Below are 23819 nucleotides of genomic sequence, written 5' to 3' on the forward strand. Positions count from 1 at the left end.
ATGAATCACAAAACACTGTTCCATACTGAGTAAATGGAATTGGATGGTTGACTGTGAAGACTCCCAAAGGCAAAGAGAAGCAAAAAACTATTGCTGTTCAAAGTATGGAATTTTAAAACAGCCAATTTTGTATAATCTACTGTAAATATTCAAAATATTTTTATTGCGCAACACCAAAAAAACAAATATACTTTAATATAGAAAAATAAAAATACACTCATAAAATGTATGTTCTTAACTGTTATCTGCACACTTTGATGAATTTACAGTAACTCACTTTTATAGACAGTTTCTTTGGACAAGTCAGAGGATGGACACATGAACATTCACAAGTTACTGAACATGTCTTGGACTTAATTAAGTAATACAAAACAGTATGGTACTGTATGGCAGGAATTTCCAACAAGGACACATGTGAGGGAAGCCACCAAGACAACCAGACATATATGGGGTTTCTGTGACAGGCAGTGACTGAAGCAACTGTGCATGGTGCAAATTTTGTCTGTTGCACCAATAATTACACAGTTTTATTGTGGAATAGTACATGGAAGTCTTATGTAGACCATGAGGCCCAGTGGTGTCAATCCTTATCCTTGGATTCTATAGCATGAAGTGAATGAGAGCACTGATCAAGGAGGGCAAAAAAGCCAGTGAGACATTGTCTTCAATGTTGCCCCCAGTTTTGTGGAAATGCAATGTGGCAATTTCATTTACAATGGGACACCTGTCAAATATTGTGGCCACAAGTTGTATTTAGTCTTCAATTTTACATAATAATAATATTATAGGTAAGTGAGTCAGTTTAGCTTGTCCCCACACAAGGTCACCACACTAGATCCAAAGGTGATCTGCATGTTGATCTGGCAATACTTTTCTTTCGCATGATGAGAATGGACAAGATTAGAAATGAGCATATCAGAAAGACAGCACAGGTAGGACAACTTGGTCAGAGAGGTGAGATTGAAATGGTTTGGACATGCAGAGGAGGGACCCAGGGTATATAGGGAGAACGATGTTGAGGAGGGAGCCACCAGACAGGAGCAGAAGAAGAGAAGAGGGAGTCCAAAGAGTACGTTTTTGGATGCTGTGAGGGAGGACATGTAGATAGTTGATGCACAGTGGATGATATCGTGGAAACTAAATCCTTGAACTGAAAAAAAGACAATTATCCAAAAACTGCAGAATATGGATTTTCACACACTTAACAGCAGCACATATTTTGGTGGATACTTGAAGCGTATAAATTCCTTCCAGTGAAAACTGAACATGTTCAGTAAAGGGAGTCAAACCCCTAATTTTGGTATTTATGAAGACATGTGGTTGGTTATATACACAAGCAAACACCTTACTGTGACTAATCAATTACAAGGAAAAAACTGCTCAGTATTGCAGAATTTCAGTTTTATTGAGGCTGACCTGTGCTGTTTGTGCACTCAACTCAACTTTAAACCTCACTCACAATCCACTGTACATGCTGCTATGGGCAGTCTACAGTGGAACAAAGGCAAAAGTGTGCATGACATACGCGCATCACATGCGTGCGTTCATCGCTGTAGAAGACCACAGATTGCCTATGGAGGTTTTTGACATACACATGCAAATTTTACGAGTTCTGCCAAAAATCAAAACCTCATTCAGCACATACGGGCCAGTACTGCCGTCATACATCGGATCCAAGTCAGGAGCACAGCTACTAGGTGCTCTGCGATGTATAGTAAGACGCACGGTCATTGTACGGGTGTTGTGCTTCAAAAGTACTACAGAAGTACTCCACACCTGCTATTTACAATGGGGTAAAAAGTATTTAGTCAGTCCCTGATTGTACAAGTTCTCCTACTTAGAAAGATGTAATTTTCATCATAGGTACACTTCAACTATGAGAGACAAAATGAGAAAAAAAAAATCCAGGAAAACACATTGTAGGATTTTTTAGAAATTTATTTGTAAATTATGGTGGAAAATAAGTATTTGGTCAATAACAAAAGTTCCGTTCAATACTTTGTAACATAATCTTTGTTGGCAATGACAGAGGTCAAACATTTCCTGTAAGTCTTCACCAGGTTTGCACACACTGTAGCTGGCATTTTGGGCCATTCCTCCATGCAGACATCCTGTAGAGCAGTGATGTTTTGGGTCTGTCACTGGGCAAAATGGACTTTCAACTCCCTCAACAAATTTTCTATGGGGTTGAGGTCTGGAGACTGGCTAGGCCACTCCAGGACCTTGAAATGCTTTTATGGAGCCACTCCTTCATTGCCTGAGCGGTGTGTTTGGGATCATTGTCATGCTGGAAGACCCAGCCACATTGCATCTTCAATGCTCTCACTGATGGAAGGAGGTTTTGGCTTAAAATCTCACGATACATGGCCCTGTTCATTGTTCCCTTAATTCAGATCAGTCGTCCTGTCCCCTTTGCAGAAAAACAGCCCAAAGCATGACGTTTCCACCCCTATGCTTCACAGTAGATATGATGTTTTTGGAATGCAACTCAGCATTCTTCTTCCTCCAAACACAATGAGTTGAGTTTTACCAAAAAGTTCTATTTTGGTTTCATCTGACCACATGATATTTTCCCAGTCCTCTTCTGGATCATCCATATGCTCTCTGGCAAACTTCAAACGGGCCTGGACACGTACTGGCTTAAGCAGGGGGACAAGCCTGGTACTGCAGGATTTGAGTCCCTCTCTGCGTAGTGTGTAGCCTTTGTTACTTTGGTCCCAGCTCTCTGTAGGTCATTCATCAGGTCCCTCCGTGTAGTTCTGGGATTTTTGTTCACCGTTCTCATGATCATTTTGACCCCACGGGATGACATCTTGCGTGGAGCCCCAGATTGAGGGAGATTATCAATGGTTTTCTATGTCTTCTATTTTCTTACAATTGCTGCCACAGTTGATTTATTCACACCAACCTGCTTGACTATTGTAGATTCACTCTTTCCAGCCTGGTGCACATCTACAGTTTTCTTCCTGTTGTCCTTCGACAGCTCTTTGGTCTTGGCCATGGTTGAGTTTGGAGTCTGACTGTTTGAGGCTGTGTCTTTTATACAGATAACGAGTTCCAACAGATGCCATTAATACAGGTAACAGGTGGAGGACAGAAGAACTTCTTAAAGAAGTTATAAATCTGTGAGAGCTAGACATCTTGCTTGTTTGTGGGTGACCAAACACTTATTTTCCACCATAATTTACAAATAAATTCTTTAAAAATCCTACAATGTGATTTCCTGGATTTTTTTTTCTCATTTTGTCTCTCATAGTTGGAGTGTACCTGTGATGAAAATTACAGACCTCTCTCATCTAAGTAGGAGAACTTGCACAATCAGAGACTGACTAAATACTTTTTTACCCCACTGTATGCGGCCCACAAGGCAGAGGTACATCTCACTCTCCACACCTACATGTTCCGCACAAGTGGCAAGAATCTCGGTGCGTGTGTGTGTGTGTGTATATATATATACAACCCAACTCCAATGAAGTTGGGACATTGTGTAAAATGTAAATTAAAAACAGAATACAATGATTTGCAAATCCTCTTCAACCTATATTCAATTGAATATACCACAAAGACAAGATATTTAATGTTCAAATTGATAAAATTTATTGCTTTAGTGCAAATATTTGCTCATTTTGAAATGGATGCCTGCAACACATTTCAAAAAGCTGGGACAGTGATATGTTTACCACTGTGTTACATCATCTTTCCTTCTAACAACACTCAATAAGCATTTGGGAACTGAGGACAATAATTGTTGAAGCTTTGTAGGTGGAATTCTTTCCCATTCTTGCTTGATGTACAATCACAGATGCTGGCTTTTGAATTTTGCGCTGTTAACAATCTGGATGGTCTTCTTCCTCTTTTGTCCGGAGGACACGACATCCATGATTTCCAAAAACAATTTGAAATGTGGACTCATCACACCACAGCACACTTTTCCACTTTGTGTCTGTCCATTTCAAATGAGCTCAGGCCTAGAGAAGCCGGCGGCGTTTCTGGATGTTGTTGATGTATGGCTTTCGCTTTGCATGGTAGAGTTTAACTTGCACTTGTAGATGTAGCGAACAACTGTGTTAACTGACAATGGTTTTCTGAAAGTGTTCCTTAGCCCACACGGTAAGATCCTTTACACAATTATGTCGGTTTTTAATGCAGTGCTGCCTGACGGATCGAAGGTCATGGGCATTCAATGTTGGTTTTCGGCCTTGCTGCTTACATGTAGAAAGTTCTTCAGATTCTTTGAATCTTCTGATTATATTATGGACTGTAGATGATGGAATCCCTAAATTCCTTGCAAATGAACGTAGAAAAACATTGTTCTTAAACTGTTGGGCTATTTTTTTCACGCAGTTGTTCACAAAGTGGTGATCCTTGCCCCATCTTTGTTTGTGAATGGCTGAGCCATTTGGGGATGCTCCTTTTATACCCAATCATCAATCAATCAATCAATCAATTTTTTTTATATAGCGCCAAATCACAACAAACAGTTGCCCCAAGGCGCTTTATATTGTAAGGCAAGGCCATACAATAATTATGTAAAACCCCAACGGTCAAAACGACCCCCTGTGAGCAAGCACTTGGCTACAGTGGGAAGGAAAAACTCCCTTTTAACAGGAAGAAACCTCCAGCAGAACCAGGCTCAGGGAGGGGCAGTCTTCTGCTGGGACTGGTTGGGGCTGAGGGAGAGAACCAGGAAAAAGACATGCTGTGGAGGGGAGCAGAGATCGACTGCCACTCATGACACTCACCTGTTTCCAATTAATCTGTTCACCTGTGGAATGTTCCAACCAGGTGTTCTTTGAGCATTCATCAACTTTCCCAGTCTTTTTGTTGCCCCTGTCCCAGGTTTTTTGAAATGTATTGAAGGCATCCATTTCAAAATGAGCAAATATTTGCACAAAAACAAAAAAAAATCTATCAGTTTGAACATTAAATATCTTGTCTTTGTGGTGTATTCAATTGAATATAGGTTGAAGAGGATTTGCAAATCACTGCATTCAGTTTTATTTACATTTTACACAACGTCCCAACTACATTAGAATTGGGGTTGTGTGTGTGTGTATATATATATATATATATATATATATATATATATATATATATATACGAGGTCTGTCCATAAAGAATCGTACCTTTTTATTTTTTTTTAAACTATATGGATTTGACTCATATGTTTTCACGTCAGACAAGCTTGAACCCTTGTGCGCATGCGTGAGTTTTTCCACACCTGTCGGTGACGTTATTCACCTGTGAGCACGCCTTGTGGAAGGAGTGGTCCCGCCCCGTCGTTGGATTTTCATTGTCTGGAAATGGCGGAATGATTTGGGGTTTTTTTCCATCAGAATTTTTTCAGAAGCTGTTAGAGACTGGCACCTTGAAACTATTCGAAAAATTTATCTGGCTTTCGGTGAAAATTTTACGGGCTTCACAGAGAATAAGGTCTGTTAGTACAGCTTTATGGACCCCTTTAAAGACGCTCAGCGCGCCGCGCTCCGAGCTGCGACGACACGGCACAAGCCACCGGACCATTTCTGAGCTGATGGCTCTGTGGATACGAGACCGTCGTGTGCTCTTTCTCTGGTTATCACAAGAGCTGGACATCAGCCATTTTCCGGCAGATTTCACTTTTAACAAGAGATTTTGTCATGGAAAGCCGCACGGAGGCTTCGCGCGTCACGACCGATTCGCTTTGGAAGCGAGACAAAGGAACACCTCTGTTTCGGGGTGTCAGAGGACAAGTTTGGACATGTCCAGCTCTCCACAATTTCACTGATACTTACTGGACTGGTAAGCATTGAAAGCTGAGATAGGCATGCGTCTGACATACGTTTGGCACAGGGTGATGGCACAATCTCCCCGTACCTTTTGCACAACAGGTGTGCAGCCTGTACATGGCAAATACTACACCCGTACTCTTTCACAAACTTTCCCCCAGATACCTGTGGCTCAGCTGCAACATGCCACTGTCCGTGACACGTATGTGCCCAACACACGTGTGGTGGGTCATGAGTGGAGCTTTAATTGTCTTCAAATGTAAATCATAGCCTGTGTTAAAAGATTTCCAAGTGACTTACGGACACACTTGTCTCTGCTTTCATAAAAGCCTGGACAGCACTGGTATCTCCTGCGGTAGTCAGTCTTCACTGCCTGTCTGTAGGCCGTCTTGTAGGTGATCCTACAACAACGACAGTGTGAAAAATAGCTGCAGCAAAGCAAAATCCACCTAACAACAGAGGAGTCGCTACATTACAGCTACCTGTGACGTGCGCATCTGTAGGAGGTCCGAGGATCTGAGCAAGGCTCCTGTGTCACGTGGTCATAAGGATGTGAGTAAGATTCCTTCACCGACGTGGTGAAGCTGAAAAACAGCAGAAGGCACACAATGGAAAAACATTCAAAACGATCCTGTTCTGTTTACTATTCTGAGTCTATAGATACCATGTTATACACTTTAAAAGATACGTAAGGTGGCTGGGAGAGGTCACAACTCTTCCAAAATAAAACAACCCTAACAAATGCAGACAACTCACACACAACCCCCCCCCCCCCCCAAAAAGCATAGCATCTACATCAAATCAGCAACAGATAGTTACAAAAGATCAAAAACATCTTGCAAATTGAGCACCAGTTTAAGAGGATAACGTGTCTGCTGCAAATTCAAACAATGCATGCAAAAACATAGATGCACTGGAAATATTCATAACACAAATGCGGTTCACCACACAATGGAATTATTAACAACAAAAGCAAAAAATAAGTGTATGAGTACTCCAAGAAAAACAACTGTAGCAAAACCACCACCAGCTGTTGGGGTTCTGTCCTGTTCAGGGATGTTTTTTGTTCTTTTCAGGTGTTTTTGTCCCTTGAGTCCTAGCAGGGGTGGTGGCCAAGTGGTTAATGCACTTGGTTTCAGTTCGGAAGGTTCTGGGTTCAAATCCCACCCCTGCCACATTTCTCCATGTAAGGAAGGGCATCCGGCGTAAAACCTGTGCCAATTCAACATGCAGATCCACCTTGGATTTGCTATGGCGACCCCGAGTGCAAACAAGGGAGCAGCTGAAGGGACTTACTTTTTATGTTTGAGTCCTGTGTGTGGATGTTTCTCATTGTGTCTCTGTGTCTGAATGTCTGTGGGGTTGTCTTGTTCTCTTGCCTGGCGTGTGTGGGTACATGCTTGCAGGTGTGTTGTCTGCGAATGTATGAGTCTTCACCATGGGGCGTGCACTTTGCACTTGCTGTGGGTTGGGAGGGGCTTGTTCTTTGGTCTTGTTGGTTTCGTCTGGTGGTCTCCCACGGTGTGTGTGTTTTCCTTCCGTTTTCTGACCTCGTGGGTGCTTGCACTTCTGGGCCACTCCCCTGTGTCCATGTGATCTGTTGTCCGTATTCATGTCTGTCAGTCAGCTGTGTGGGTGGTCTCCTGGGTCGTATGAGAGCTGTTTTTCCCTCCTGTCCCATTTAGTCTTCCTCTTGTGTGTTACAGCTCTTATTCAGTCCTTGGTTCCCCGTGTCACAGTGGTCCTGCCCTTGAGTCCCTGCGTGTTGTCACCCATGTGATCTGGTCTTTATGTTGCCCCATGTTACTCCATTTTTCATGTTAGATATCTGTTGATTATTACATTTGTGTTCCGTTATTGGTTCTGCCTTGTTTGTTTTATGTTATGTCATTTGTTCCACATTAGTTCCAGTTGTGCGGCCGCGCTCGGTTGCCTAGGTGAAGCCTGGCAGCTGAGCGCGGTATTTTGATACTGGTCACGATGAGGGCTCCACCCCTCGCACACTCTTTAGTGTCTTACCTTTGTGTTTCATGTCTTTATTTTCTCAGAGCATTTATTGTACTTCTGTTGTTCACCACCATGTCATTATGTTGGTTTTAATATTCTATGATTTAGTTATAGTCCACTTTGATCATCTGTGTTTTGCCATTGTGCATTTTGCAATCATGGTTTTATTTTCTATGATGTCACTTTGTGTTTCATTCTGTTCCCCACCTGCTTGTGTTCGCTCTTCCCCAGAGTGCTCACACCTGTCATTCGTTAGTTCTGTTCTGTATTTAATTCACACCAGTTTACTCCCTCGCTGTCGGTTGTTTATTTCCAGTCCTGTCAGTGTTGTTGCACCCAGTCACATGTATTGTCTGTCACTTCCTGTCATCCTTGTTCAGTAAGTGTATCTCGCTGTCTCTTTTGGACAGTTGCTTTTCTTTGTCATTTTGCTCTGTCAGTTTTTGGATTCTGTCACCTTGTAGTATTTTTGTCACCTTCACGAAAGACACTCATTGCATTTTTTGGATTTGGGATTTTGGAGTCACTGTTGTATCACTGCCACCTTTGGAATAATGAAATGCCTTTGTTTTTGCATTTACCTCTTGTATTTTGGCTACCTGCATCTTGGGGTCCAACCCAGTTCCAGTGGTTCAAACCATAACACCAGCATTTTACACTACCAAACCTTACAATATAGTAAACCATTTGTGACTAAACAAAGTGGCCAATCTTGGTATTGAAGAGCCCAACAAGTCTGTTTATATATGTAGTAATTTACAGAGGTGATGTATTAAAAATGTCAAATGTCATTATCTTTCCTGAAGACCTTGGACTAGAATAATTTTCCTTCCTGCACATTGTGTGAAGTTTAATTGACACCCACCAACTAGTTTAAGAGGAGCTGCACTTACAAACTCAGTATGATCCATGAAATAAACACAAAAGTCCAATCATCTCATCAAATATGTACCACTAAGGAGACACATAGTACAGCTCTGCAATGACAGATATAGGCATTCTACTGTATGGTATTCTATTCGTAAACAAGTTTGACCACGATTATTTTTTCATGTACAACTTCAAACTTATTTAACTTCCCATATTTTCTGGATAAAAGTTGCTTTTTAATAATTTTTTTTTTTTTATTGTTTGCAATTTACATTCCAAAGCAACGCATACGAGGTGCACTCAAATAGTATCTAATCTTTGGCCACAAAAAATACAATTACTTACCTGTGGGTTTGAAATCCTCATCCACTTTGAAGCACACACTTCTAACAGCAGTTCTGCCATTGCTGGAAGCATTTTTGGAAGACCTCTTTTAGAATGGCATCCAGCTGGACTGCTGCATTCCACATGATGTCTTCTTGTGACTGAAATTGAGTCCATTTTAGTGTTGTTTGATTGTGGGGAAAAGCCAAAAATCACAGGGACACATCAGGACAGCAAGGAGCCTAACGAATCACAAGAGTCATGTGTTTGGCAGGAAAGCCTGAATCAGCTGAATGGGTGGGTGCATTGTCATAATGAAGCTGCCAATTTTTTCCCGTCCACAGATCTAGTCGTTTGCAGCACACAGCATCACAAAGGTGTTGTAGGACCTCTTGATAACACCCTTTATTAATATTTTGGCTTTCTAGTGCATAATCATAATGCACAACCCCATGAGAGCAAAGAAAAAAGTCATCATCACTTGACGCTTTGCTGTGCCTTCTTTTGCCTCAGTGATATTGGATGTTCCATTGTGATGGCTGAAATTTGGTTTCCAGGTCATACCTGTAAACCAATGTCTCATCACCAGTCATGACGGGTGTTCAGGGTCAAGTCAGGGTCACAGTTTGTGCATTCCGCATGTCCTGCGAGACTTACAGGTGCAGATGCTTCTGTTCCGTCATTCTCAGCTTTGGTATGATTTTTGCTAACACTTCCTCATGCCCAAATCCTCCATCAGAATGGAAAGTACCAAACCTGTGCCTGTCCCCACCTCATCCACAAGCTCTTGGATGGTGACACGATGGACATTCATGATCACAGTCTGTATAACTGTCAATCACTTGGTCATTTCAACTTGTGGATGGCGTACTGGAACGTGCTTTGGCTCTTCACTGATGTGCGCTCAATTTTGAAGCGCTTATACCACACCTTTATTTGCGTTATGCTCATAGGCATATTGGCAAGAGCCTGAATCTTGCGAATGGGTTCCACTTGGGTATCATCAAACGTTTGGCAAAATCTGAGGTCACAATTATAGCACATGAAAATCCAAAGGGTGCTCATCACCTGTGTTCACTCTGAGGCTGCCCGCTAGTGGACTGATGTACTCTGTGGGTTAGAATAACTTCACACATGCACAAGAGGTTCCCTGCACCTCCACACCAAACGACAACTCACATGCTTTTATTTGTTTCTGTGGGATAAAATAATGTCGGATACATTTTGAATGCACCTCGTATATGAAATGAATATGAAATTGCCACCTATGGTTATACTGAATGAGGTAATGTAATTCATACTCCAGAGGAGAAGAAAAAGCATCATAACAAGAAGAGGAAGAAAAAGCAGCTCTGAATGAGAAAAACATCTGTTATCGTAGCAAATCATTAAATAATGCTTTCAAACTGAAAGACCATGCGCTCTGGAATAAAAATAAGGAAAATAACTTTTTACACTCCTCAGAACAACACTTGTTTTGACTGTGTGAGACATCAAGAACAGCAACAGCAAATCAGCTGTTTAACTAAAAGTATTACAATTTTTTTTCAAATGTTTGTCTCAAGTATGATGGTCTGTTCAGTGGCCAAAGGAAGCAGTTTACTTGTGTTTGTACCTGGTACAATAACATTTATTATCCTATTAGCTCCTGCTCCCTAGCGCGGTGTTTGCTTTATAATAATGCATCAAATTCTATATAATATCCAAGTGGCCTCTGTGTGCATGCATGTGTGCGTGCGTCCATGCGTGTGTACGGCTTCGATCACAGAGAAAGTGGGGAGAGCTGACATTTGCTGTTTGGTATTCTTATGTATTTTGGGTAAAGGATAAACGCCGCCAAAATGGAACATTGATAGGACTAGTATTTTTGGAGAAATTAGTAATATTAGCTAACCAGTAAAAAATGGACATTGTGCTGCAATGCACCATGGGATTTTAAATGTTGTTACGGTGGTTCATGTTAGTTTAACAGTGTTTTTAGTATTACTGGTGTATTGTGTTTTTGTAGTTCAATTGGTATAGTCAATTTAGTTAAGTGACATGTTTCCGTTACCATGAGTGAGACGAATGGTGCATTTGATGTCTTCCGCCAACATCTCTGTTTGTGGGTGTGTAAAAATAAGTGTGTCCGTGCATTACCGTTTGGTACATTTATGTATTTTGGGTCAAGGATGAACGTTGCCAAAACGGAACACTAATATGACTAATATTTTTGGAGAAACGACAGATATTATCTAACAACACTGAAAAACGGACATTGATAATTACATTCTGGACTCACACGCTAATCCAGCAAGGGGCGGTAAATAATCTATACATTAAAAGTGTGCGTGTGTACATGATTTTATTTCGTACGTTCAATGTAAGTACATAATTAAATTGTAAATACGTTACAAAAAACTTTTATTTCCATTGTGGTCCACTTAAAAATCAAAAACAAAATAGAATAATAAAAATATAATAATTAATAATACTGATGATAATAATAATAGTGTGTACGAGGTCTGTTAGAAAAGTATCCGACCTTTTTATTTTTTCAAAAACCTGATGGATTTGAATCATGTGCTTGCATGAGCCAACCTTGAACCTTCGTGCGCATGCGTGAATTTTTTCACGCCTGTCGATTGCGTCATTTGCTTGTAAAGCAGCCTTTGCGTGAGGATGGGTGGAGTCTCTTGTCATTTTTTCTTTACAAGGAAAATGGCGGAACGACTGGAGCAGCGCGACTGCATCAAATTTTGCCAGAAACTGGATGACAGCCAGGTGGAAACCATTCGGATTATTCAGACGGCTTTCGGTGATGATGCTATGGACATCACACAGATTAAGGAGCGGTACAACCGTTTAAAGACGTCCGCACAACGATGGAGAGCGAGCCACGCTCCGGTCGGCCATCAACATGCTGGAACGACCAGATATTTCCAAATGAACGCTGTGGTGATGCAGCACCGTCGTGTGACTATCCGAGAAATTGCAGAAGAGGTGGACATCAGCACTTTTTCGGCACATTCCACTGTGACAGAAGATTTTGCCATGAAAAGAGTTGCAGCGAAATTCATGCCGATGGCTTTGGCACGAAGCTGACGGAGCAAAAGCGCCTCCGTGTTGAAGTCTCACAGGACATGTTGTGACATGCTCACCTCTTCCACAATTTCTCGGATAGTCACACGACTGAAAAGCCACCAAAAGCCGTCTGAATCTTCCAAATGGTGGAAGAGGTGGGCATGTCACAACATGTCCTGTGAGACTTCAACATGGAGGCGCTTTTTTGTACCGCTCCTTAATCTGTGTGATGCCCATAGCATCGTCACCGAAAGCTGTCTGAATAATCCGAATGATTTCCATCTGGCTGTTGCCCAGTTTCTGGCAAAATTTGATGCAGTCGCGCTGCTCCAGTCGTTCCACCATTTCCTTGCAAAGAAAAAAACGACGAGAGACTCCACCCATCCTCACACAAAGGCTGCTTACAAGCAAATGACGCAATCAACAGGCATGAAAAAATTCACGCATACGCACAAAGGTTCAAGGTTGGCTCATGCAAGCACACATGATTCAAATCCATCAGGTTTTTGAAAAAAAATAAAAAGGTCGGATACTCTTCTAACAGACCTCGTATATGATAACAAGAACCTAAACAATTTATAAATACGAGGTCTGTCAATAAAGTATAGGTCCTTTTATTTTTTTCAAAAACTATATGGATTTCATTCATATGTTTTTACGTCAGACATGCTTGAACTGTTAAAGGAGATTTTTTTAATGAAAGACGTGTGGACGGGTCCTGCGGCACAGGAAAAACACCTCCGTGTTGATAACCATTTGTAAAATCCAGGTGGCTTTTGATGGCTTTCAGTGGAGTGAGTATATGAGAAATTGTTTAACAGCTGGACATGTTCCAACTTGTCCTTAAGGCTTCCAACAGAGGTGTTTTTCCAGTGGCGGAGCGTCGCGGCGGCTGCGAGCCGACGCTGCAATCCGTCCGCACGTCTTTCATTAAAAAAAATCTCCTTTAACAGTGGAATATCCAGATAAAATGCTGAAACCGACTTCTTCTGAAACTTCTCTGTTCTCTCACGACGTCCTGGATCAATAGAGCTTGAAATGTGGAGGTTTTCAGTTTGAAACAGGCTGACGACGGCGCCTGAGAGCGCTGCGCGACGTCTCGCACCGTGGGAAGTCCTTAAAGCGACAGTATCACCTCAAAATCTCTCATCAGCCGTTAAAATTTTCACCGAAAACCAGCTTAATTTTTCGAACCGTGTCCACTTCGATGTGTCTCACAGGTTTAGAAAAAATTTTGATCAAACAAAGCGCCAGTCTCTCAGCAACTTCTCAGACAAAGGAATTCCAACGAGGGGCTGGACGACTCCTCCCACAAGGAGTGCTCACAGGCGAATGACGTCACCGACAGGCGTGGAAAAACTCACGCATGCGCACGAGGGTTCAAGCATGTCTGACGTAAAAACATATGAATCCATAGTTTTGAAAAAATAAAAAGGACCTACACTTTATTGACAGACCTCGTACATTAAGAGAGTAAATTAACATTTTAAAAAATTACAGAATTAAACAGGAAATAAAAGGGGTGAGTTCTTCTAAAACTGTTGAGGTCTAAGGTCAAGGTTTCAAAAACATTCTGGACTCTGGACTCACACACCATTCCAACTCATCAAAGAAACTGCATAATTTATTATTATGCAATGTCATCTACCTATTTTATAAACACTACTCAATCTAGAGCTGTGACTTCCCATGGGCAGCACGCTAGTTCACTTTATTTTGCATGAAGTGGTACCACCACAGTTCAAAAATAAATGTAACTTCTACTTTGGCATGACTTTTATATCTTCATGATGCACTTCTTGTTAGCAGATGGACTTATACTCTGGTGTGACTTTCATTCATTTATTTTCTATACCCTCTTACTCCATTCAAGGGTCACAGGGGTCTGCAGCCTAACCCAGAGGCCATAGGCAAGACGCAGGGTAGAGCCCTAGACAAAACACCAGCCTGTCACAGCTGGTGTGACTTATTAACGAGAAAATACAATATTATATTTAACAACTGCAGATAGAATAGATATTATCTCAAGTTGTAAATCAGTAATTGGTGTCAGTGAATTAGCATAAATCTGCTTTTAGCAAGTAGCATTTTAATCTGAGTGGTTTTTTTCAGGTAACAATCCTTTCATGTATATACTATTCCAAAACCTGGTAAAGCTTTGAGATTAAAAAGGGCAGAGTGATGTATGATAAAGTGCGTTTGCTGCCTGTTTGGTCCCTAACAGGAGTTTTGCGCTCCTTAATGTTATGAACCAGTGTTTTCTCATGCTTGGCACACATTACAATATTGTAAATGTTGAAGAATGTGTGTGAAAATGTTGGATTTCAGAAAGCGAGGTAATTTCTCACAGAAACTCACCTCTCCCACAGGCTGCACACATTTGGGTCTCTGGGGTTCAGAGTGTAGCACAGTCCAATCAGGAAGCTAAAAAGCAGCAAGGCTGCAGAGCTCTGCAGAGTCAGTATCATTCTGAGGAAAAATACAACAAAGTTTGAGTGTGATACACAGATGGTGCAGACAGAAAATAACTTATATGGGGGAAATATCATGGTGTCACGTAGCTTCATTATCCTCACAGGTACAGTCCCAAATCAGTTGGGCTTTTATTTCATTGCAAACCATATAACGCAAGACATTTCAAGTTTTGCCTGGTAAACTTAATTTTATTTGTTAATATAAATCCATAGATTGGTGTCCTGTCCAGGGTGTACCCCGCGTCATGCCCTATGACTGATGGGATAGGCTCCAAATTTCCCTCTCGAAGCTGCATAATATCATAAAAAGATTCAAGGAATCTGGAGGAATTTCAGTGTGTAAAGGGCAAGAGTGCAACCTTTATCTCCAATCACTAAGAAGATACTGCTTCTAGAACTGTCCTTCATCAATAGCTGATATAACCACATGGACAAGGGATTACTTTGGTAAACCTTTGCACTACAATACAGAGTTACATTTGAAAATGCCACTTAAAACTTTACTGTTCAAAAATGAAGCCTCATGTTAGACTTGCCCAAAACCCAGAGTCCCTCATGGTATGGGGTCATGCCAGTTCACTTCTCAAAGGTAATTTACACTTCTGTGATGGCAGCATTAATGCAGAAAAGCACAATGAGATTTTAGAGCAACATACGCTGCCTTGAAAATGATATCTTTTCCAGGTAAGTCTGTGAAGTTTTCAACAAGACAATGCAAAACCACATTCTGCACACTCAAAGCCATGGCTGCAGAAGAAAGGAGATGGGTACTAGACTGGCCTCCCTGCAGTCCTGACCTCTCCCCAATAGAGGATGTGTCAAAAATTTTGAAATGAAAAATGCAATAGCAACGACCTGTTGTACACCTTTAGATGTGTTTGTAATGAGACAAAATAACACTGACATGCTTCATCACTTGGTCAAGTGTGGGACCTTATATGTAGACAGGTGTGTGCCTTTCCAAATCATGTCCAGTCAACTGAATTTACCCCAGGTGTACTCCAATTAAGCTGTAAAAACATCTCAAGGATGATCAGTGGAAACATGATGCATCCAAGCTCAATTCTGAGCTTCATGGCACAGGCTGTGAATTCTTATGTACACGTGATTTCTCAGTTTTTAATACATTTGAAAAAATTAAAAAAAAAAATTTTCATGTTGTCATTATGGGGTGTTGTGAGTAGAATTTTGAGGGTAAAAATGAATTTCATCCATTTTGGAATAAGGCTGTAACATAACAAAATGTGGAAAAAGTGAAGCACTGTGAATACTTTCTGGATGCACCGTACTATACAGAGTATATACCTCTGCAGCGGTAATATTACCTCTCAGACATCTTCAGTCTTGATTTATTTTTTAACCTGGCAGACTTTTTTGATGTCATAAGACAGTAATGATCAACAACGACGTAAAAGAAAAAAAACATATATTTTTTTTTTTGTAGGTCGGTTGATAAGAACTGTAGCTTTCACGTTAACTGTTGAGCCAATCAATGCATAGCAGCGGGTTAGTGCCTCCCTTCTGTAACCAGTCCATAACTTTGGGACACAAGCCAAAGGGTGCTGAAAAAAATGGAACGGTACGAGTCAGTTATTTTGGTACCCATTCCTAAATCTGGATGTGGAAATGCACAAAATAGCATGACATACCAACCTGGACTGCTTGGTGGAAATAGAAACTTTCCACTAGTCTTAGGGTCCACTAGTCCTAGTTCTAGCATTAAGGAGAGCATGTTGAAGTTGTTTTTACTTCGCTTCTCAAATATCAGTGTGTTTGTCTGCTATATGATATATTTAACTGAAATTTCTGATCCAGACAACCAATGATTATAAAGGAAAATCATGAAAATTATCAGGGGTGCCCAAACCTTTGCATACAACTGTATGTCACTGACAACCACACTTGCTTCAAATCCATCATCAAACAAAATCAAAAGAAAAAAGATAAAAAAAAATGTATCCAATTATTACCACTATCCAATAGCTGAAAATATTAATGTGGTGCTGTAGAAATAATTGAGCAACATTCTGGGGCTTAAATGAGACAGACAGAACAGATATCATCTGCATAGCAGTGATATCAACTACCTTCAAAAGTATTCAAGATGTTTCCAAGGGGACACAAATATAGGGCCCCTTCACACATAGTGCGAAGTTTAGACGAAGTGCACACTTAGCGCGCATGATGCAGGAATTGTGTGCAAACCGTGTAATACTGTCCCTGCCTCCAAGGCCTTGTACCCCTGGTTTAGACGAAGTGCACACTTAGTGCGCATGATGCAGGAATCGTGTGCAAACCGTGTAATACTGTCCCTGCCTCCAAGGCCTTGTACCCCTGTTGCTACAACTATCTGCGCACACAAGCACCTGAAAGACAAAGTGTGCCATGTGAAAACCCATCGCACCCTCTCGCAGCAGGTGTCAGCCAAATTCCAGGTGACACGCACAAATATCTAACACCACTCACTTGGCACTTAGAAAATGTGTAGCCATTCACGCTGTTAGCACAAAAACAGTCAGCAGATGATCCCTTTTGAGCTGGTGGTGAAATTTGTGCCCCCACGAGTGTGGAGTTGCCAAGTACATATGTGGCGTGCCAGAGTGTTGGCTCCTCCCACAACATGTGTGTGTGTGTGTTTCATGTGCTCCCCCTGCTCCCTCCCCCAACACATGCCGTGCGTGTGGTTCGCATGCCTCCCCGCAGGCGAGGTGCCTCTCATCTGATCACAGAGTGACACCTTGGTTTGTGCGCTGAATGGACAGGGGACGTGGCTGGCTGCCAACAGCAGCAGCTGTTGACATCTCTAGACCTGGACGTCACAGTTGCAGAACACGTACCATGTTGATGGACATGCGCCTGTGTGTGCTTGCTGTCCTCACGTGGAAATAAAAACATATTTCGCTTTTGTGACGGGCTGGAGAGCACGCACAGCGCGCACACTGACAGGCTGTCCCAGCTGAAATGGACCATCAGTTCATGTGGACACGCAGCAGGCAATCTGAATGTCACGTCTGTCTGACAGGATGACCCGACATGCGTGTCCTGTGAGCGGCGCGCCGCAAGACTATATAACAAGCCAGCAATGCAACAAATATGTCACTTTCAGTCACGTATCAGCAGAAATACGCTGTAACAAACACCATTTGGTCAGTTATCACGGTGTGTTTTTCTCTTTTTTAAAAAATACATTTATGCCCTTGTTGATTTAGCCATTTCACGCTCCTGTTATAAGACAGTGATTGTAGCGCAGTGGTAAAGTTTCCGTCTGGTAATCAGAGCTTTTGTAAATTGCAGGTTCGAATCCCATGAGTGACAATTTATTTTTTATTTAACCAGGGTTATTTAACTGCGGGGTTCTGTATTGCATCCCCTATGATTTATTATTTATATCAACCCAGTGATATTCATTAATTATACTGCTGGTTTCTATTTTATTTTTCTCCACATCAGTGGCACGATGTGGTGCACCACATCCCAGCTGCTCACACTGCATTCCCGCTGCGACGGTGTCGTGCACGAAACCGTTGCAGCGGGATCGTTCATGCCTGCCTGTCGGTTCGGTGTTTTCGTGGTTCGCTCATACGAGCTGTTCCGCTGTGATTTGCCCTGATTTGTACTTATTCATACTATGTGTGAAGGGGCCCTAAGCAACCACCAGAACCAGAGCTTCCTGTTTTAATATAATGTTGCACAAAATGGTGCAACTCTGCTACATTTTTCAATAAAGTAATTTATTAACCAAGAGTTAAGTTCCATAACCGAGTGTCAGTCCGTGTGGGCATTTGCCTCTGTCCACTGCTAGAAAAGCATTATAAAATTAAAATAAAATTATTATCCATCTTGTTAACAGAAACATGAGTGGAACTCTACTGTCTACTGCTGCAGACAACAGTAGTTCTGTTATGATAACCAGTATGACAGTTCTTCTACCGTTAACAGGTGAATGCAGCTTCAGTCAGTCGTCTGAGTACCAGGTACACCAGGACATTACATCACTTTTAAAAATGAAAACCTTTATTAAACCGGGAAATTTTTTATTGCTCTGTTAGCCCAGCTCCCATTCCTGCAATTAAACAACTACTCACATTCACAGCAGGGAGCTTCTCCCATCCACTGCCCATTTTCCCCCCAACAATTCAAAGCAGTCAGCTTCCAGTAATCAGCCCGCTTCTCTAAACACAAAGTCAACAGTGCTCTGGGACTGCTGGAAATAAAATGACACCAAAGCAAAACACAATTATACATGAATGCTTACAGACAGCAAAATTCTTTCTGCTAGTTAATTTTTTCTTGGTGGAAATTCTGTGGTGCACTTATAGTATGATGCATTGAAAAATTCTGCTTAAAGACAAGCAAACTAACCCTATTAGATTAAATTCCACACTACAGAAATAAAAACAACAGACAGAAGAGGAGACGCGAGCTTGTGTTTGCTCTCCTTGGATCTTCCACACATGTCTATTTCATTTTCACATGCATATCTTCTCTTTTGGTCATGATTGTTATATTACCAACAAATAATGTTGAACTGACGGGCAGATATGCACAGAGACCATAAGACAGATAAGTTTTAAAAGGTTAAGCTAATAGACTCTTAAGGGTCACCTCATATGGGCGTTGGGGTGGGTGGGTGGGGGGGGTTGGTATGCCACAACAGAACGGTTCACACGAGGTTCAAATTTCAATTCACGATGATGTGATCCTACAGCGCTGCAGCCATGATTGGTCATGGGTACTGTGCTCAAATTTCTCATCAATAACTTCAACTGCCTCGAACATCAGACATCATATGGACAATGTGACATCCTATAGGACGTCAGTATCTTCTGTCAAGCTAAGCACAATTCCACCAATTTCATGGCGACCTCTGTAAATCACTTCTGTTCACAGTGAACAGCAGGCATTGGTGCACAGAATCAACAGTGCTCAGAGTCCTGAGATACACGTCACTTTTGTGCAAGGTCCAAGTTTCCCCCTACCTTCGCCTCTGGCGTACATATGCCATGCCACAGCTTTGAAAAGTACAAGAACTGCTTTGACGATTGCAAAGACAGTGGGAAACGGCCAAATTTGGCTTGGAGCAAAATACAGTGCCATGGACTGCAGTGTTTATTGCAATAACTGGGAGCAGGACCCTTGCCTCCCTTGTTTAACAGAATCATAATGTTGCTTGTTCTCTGTGTGGGCATTGGAGACAGTTTGTGCTGTGATGTTGAGTAATGAGAAAGCCAGCTGGAGCAGCAATGATGTTTACAAAGACATTCTCCAGAAGAGCAGGATGAGATTTACCGAAGGGTCTGCAGGACTGTTCAAGTCAGAGTCGAGAGAATAAAGCTTGACACTGTGAATGAGAAAATTTATTCATTCAAGCTAAATGACCTGGAGGAAATGTAGAAACAATTCCATCTGTTTATCTGTGTGTAAACATACACCAACCTTTCTGTGACACTGTTGTTTACCTTTAGGTTAGCTCAGCTTGAATTAGTCATTGTAATGGAGTGTAGAGATCAAACCAACGCTGCTCAAAATTTTACAATTCCCCTCCCATTAATTCATCATATTGCGGCCTCATCAGGTTTAGTTGATCTCAACGTGATGTGGTGACAGGCAACTTCTTAAGTCTCAAATTTAATTTCTAATCGTGGCATTCAAATGTTGTTCCTGTTTTCCAATCGGACCGCAAAGAGTAAACAGTTGGTTTGTCAGTTTGTTTATGGAAGCTTGTTGTGGTGTTCATTGACTGACTTGTTTTCTTTGAATGTCATTGTGGTGTTGACTCCCAGGCCCCCACACTATCATCAATAATCATTAGCAGTCTGATGATCTGTACATAAGTGTTATTAATAGTTTTAAAATTGAATTCAAGATTGTCTCAAAGGCAACATTTGAATTTTTTTTTCGCAACACCCCCCCCCAAAAAAACACTTAGTTTTGAAGGATCAGGAGCATGTAGCCATAAAAAAACAAAAAAACACCCATGGTGTCTACAGATTTACTGTTTCTAAACATAAAGTCACTGAGTTGAAAAACTAACATTTGTCTCCAACTAGTATGAAGTAGTAACTCTTTAAAGATTTTATATAACACAAGGAAAAAACAATTTTTTGTTGACATGCGGCAGAGAAATCAATATGTGTGGGCTGACTGAAGCCGTCCAACACATCATACTCCATGCACAAGATGGTCAAAGAGGAGGGAGCATTGGTCTGGGGAAATTTTTAAATCTCCTCTGCTAGATGTTGCATTCTGAAGCATTGTTGTGGTATCATCAATCTTTAATTTAATCATTTGTCAATATAGATATTACCAACAGCATCTACTGCTAAGTGACTACTAAATTAATGGCCAACTATTACCTTATGATTATTCTGAGTAATTTCTAAACATATCCAAATCTGTTAATTTCAGCTTTTTAAAAGTGATATTTTTTCCTGGTTTCATTACTTTCCTCTTCTCTGACAATAATCTTAACATCTTGGTGTTGTGAACAAAATAAGACACTTCAGGATGTCATCGTGGGCTTTGGGAAACACTGATAGATATTTTTCACCCGCCCCCCTTTAATGGGCAAAACAACTACATTGACTATTTGAGAAAATAACTGACCCATTAATGGATCAGGAAAATAATTATCACAGGCCTACTTACTGATTATTTCTAACAAGAAGGGTACAAGCTTTTATATATTTAATTTCTGATTTATTTGATTTGTGTACTTGCTACAATGTTAAAATGTGTAGTGTTGTATTATTTGATCAGTTGATAGTCTGTATTCAAATTAATTTCCGTAAGTTCCGGTCTTCAAACTGGAGGATGTTGCTGCCTGTGAGCCCCCCCACAAAATAAACAAAACCTTCCCCGTGTACCATTGTGTAGTTCATGTCATTTCTTTATTGCATGATACTTTTCAGAATATGCCACTTATTCTTTCTACTTTATTTTTTAGGAGACTGTAAATGCAACCTTTTCTGGATTACAAGGCCGTGCATGTAAACTCATTGACTGATGCACAACGTCACAACTGGCAGCTTTTCTCTGTCTTTTACAAGGAATGAACAGATATGGTGGGAACATTTCTTCCTCTTCCCCTGTGAATTGTCCAAGCAGTGGTTTAGGTTTTCTTCCTTTCCAAAGACCCCCCCCCCAAAAAAATCTCCTGGACATCTATCCAGTGCTGGCTGCTGGTTTCTGATTCCCAACAAATCTGTAAGAAAGCTTGTGGTGAAACTCATTATTTTTGTTGTGATATTTTGTACATAAAATTTACTATCCACTGTTTCACTCCTATTTATACTCTCTCTCGCTTGATTTTGTCGATGCTAAGGGCACAGCTTTTTTCTCCTCTCCACAGTCACGGGCAAATAGTATGAAAACCTCAGATCCCGCTCCTCTTCCCGACAATTACACATCTCCACACACAGGCATTCAAAAATGTATGGTTACCCAAAAGGTATCTATTAGACTCTGATACAGTGGAACTGAGCTTTGAAAACGACAGAGAGGGCAGAAAATAAGCATCAAGTAATGGAGAAAACAGACAAAGAAAATGCAAGAAAGGTGTAGGGGGAGAAGCAGAGTAAAAGAAGAGGCAGAGAGAACTGGAACATGCAAAAGAGTGGGGTAAAGTTTTCCATTTCCCATCTCATCGTCCCCATGTCAAGGCATCAACCACTACCCATTAAAGTCAATTCCTTCACTTTTTTTGGGAGGGGAAAGTGGATGATGGCTGTACTACTGACCCAGCCGAGTGCAGTGAACTGGGCTGGAGGTACTGGAAAACTTTGTGTCAGCAAGGGAAAAGCAACCATGTGTGGTTCTGGTTTCACACTCCCCAAAGTTTGGGGACCATATTTAAAGAGAATTTAAACAAGATACACAGACTTAGGCTCCCTTGTTCAGAAATCCAGATTTGAATTTCTTCCGTTATACAACTATTGCTGATTTTGATTTGATAATGGCAGTTACAGGGCACAGAATGTATATAAAAACATTAACACTGGCCATAAGTCAAGTCTCTTTTAATATATATATATATATTATATATATATATATATATATATATATATATATATATATATTATATATATATATTTATTTTTTTTCTTCTCTTCAGTCATTCATTTTCTATGCCTGCTTACTCCAATCAAGGGCCACAGGGCGTGAGGCAGGGTACATCCTGGAAAGGATGGCAGTCTATCGCAGGGCCTGGTTTATTGTTATTATTATTATTATTATTATTATGAAACCTACACCAAGCCAAGGAGTAATCTATATTTTTGGCATTTAAAAAAAAATTTTCAGCAGGATATTTTAAAAAAGACATTAATAGATTCTATTAAATTTTGTGCATAGTCTTAACAAAAATTCAGTGTTAGATGTCTAGACTATAAGTCACTTATTTTTAAACTAGTTTTTCTGGTCCTGCAATTTACATTTCCAAGGAACTTGTATATGAAAAATACTGCATTATCATTTATGGCCACAAGATGTAACTGTCTACATGTGTGACAAGCTGCTCCTGTATACTGATCTGAATGAGGTACTGTCTGATTCACATTCTGGAGCAGAAGGTTGCAGTAATGCTCCTTTAAGCTGGATGCCCACTGCCGTGAATCAAGAAGAAGAAGAAGACGAAGAAGGACCATGCTCTTGAATAAAGACAGGAAATAGTATTTATACACTCTTGATGAAAAGAGGGCATATAACCTTAATGCTATTTGGCACATAACTTGTTTGCACTTTGTTGGACAGTCAGAACAGCAATACGGAAGACAGCAAGGCTGAGGGTAACTATAACTATGTTTTGAATATGTATAGGAGATTTACAATGTTTAATTACATTTAGCGAGGTAAATATGCAGGTTTATCTCTGAACATTGTTTTTTCTGCCACTGAACAGATGAAAATGTCTGTTCAGTGGCAACAGGAATCAGTTTACTCAGGTTTTGTGACTATTAAAATAACATTATTTATTCCATTAGCTTCTGCTTGCTAATGTGGTGTTTGCATTACAGACAATTAATTAAATTTGGAAAATTAATTAATTGTGCCTTATTGCATGAAGCAGTAGCACCACATTTCAAAGATAGATGTGACTTATAGACTGGTGTGGCTTATATATTGTGGCAAGCAGTGTGGAAGAAAGAGACACTTGGAGCTTTTCTGCACTCTACCACAAGGAGGTGCTGTTTTATTTTCCAATCCCAACAACATGGGAAATGGTGGAGAACATCAAACATAACACTTTTTACTAAACTTGACTAACCCAATTGGACAATTAAACACACTAAATAAATAACTCCAACCACACTAT

At 40.8% G+C, this 23819-nt stretch overlaps 1 protein-coding gene across 1 annotated transcript in view; it reads right to left on the reverse strand.

The window, feature by feature from the left end:
• pear1 (platelet endothelial aggregation receptor 1) overlaps positions 1–14515 on the reverse strand; it is a 58021-nt gene extending 43506 nt beyond the window's left edge. The window contains 3 exon segments of the mRNA XM_034173628.1: positions 6069–6169; positions 6251–6352; positions 14391–14515. Of these exon segments, the coding sequence (XP_034029519.1) occupies positions 6069–6169; positions 6251–6352; positions 14391–14500 (313 nt within the window). The 5' untranslated portion in view covers positions 14501–14515.
• Positions 14516–23819: the final 9304 nt, after the last annotated feature.

This window comes from Thalassophryne amazonica, chromosome 7, assembly GCF_902500255.1.
Source record: "Thalassophryne amazonica chromosome 7, fThaAma1.1, whole genome shotgun sequence".
Classification (NCBI taxonomy): domain Eukaryota; kingdom Metazoa; phylum Chordata; class Actinopteri; order Batrachoidiformes; family Batrachoididae; genus Thalassophryne; species Thalassophryne amazonica.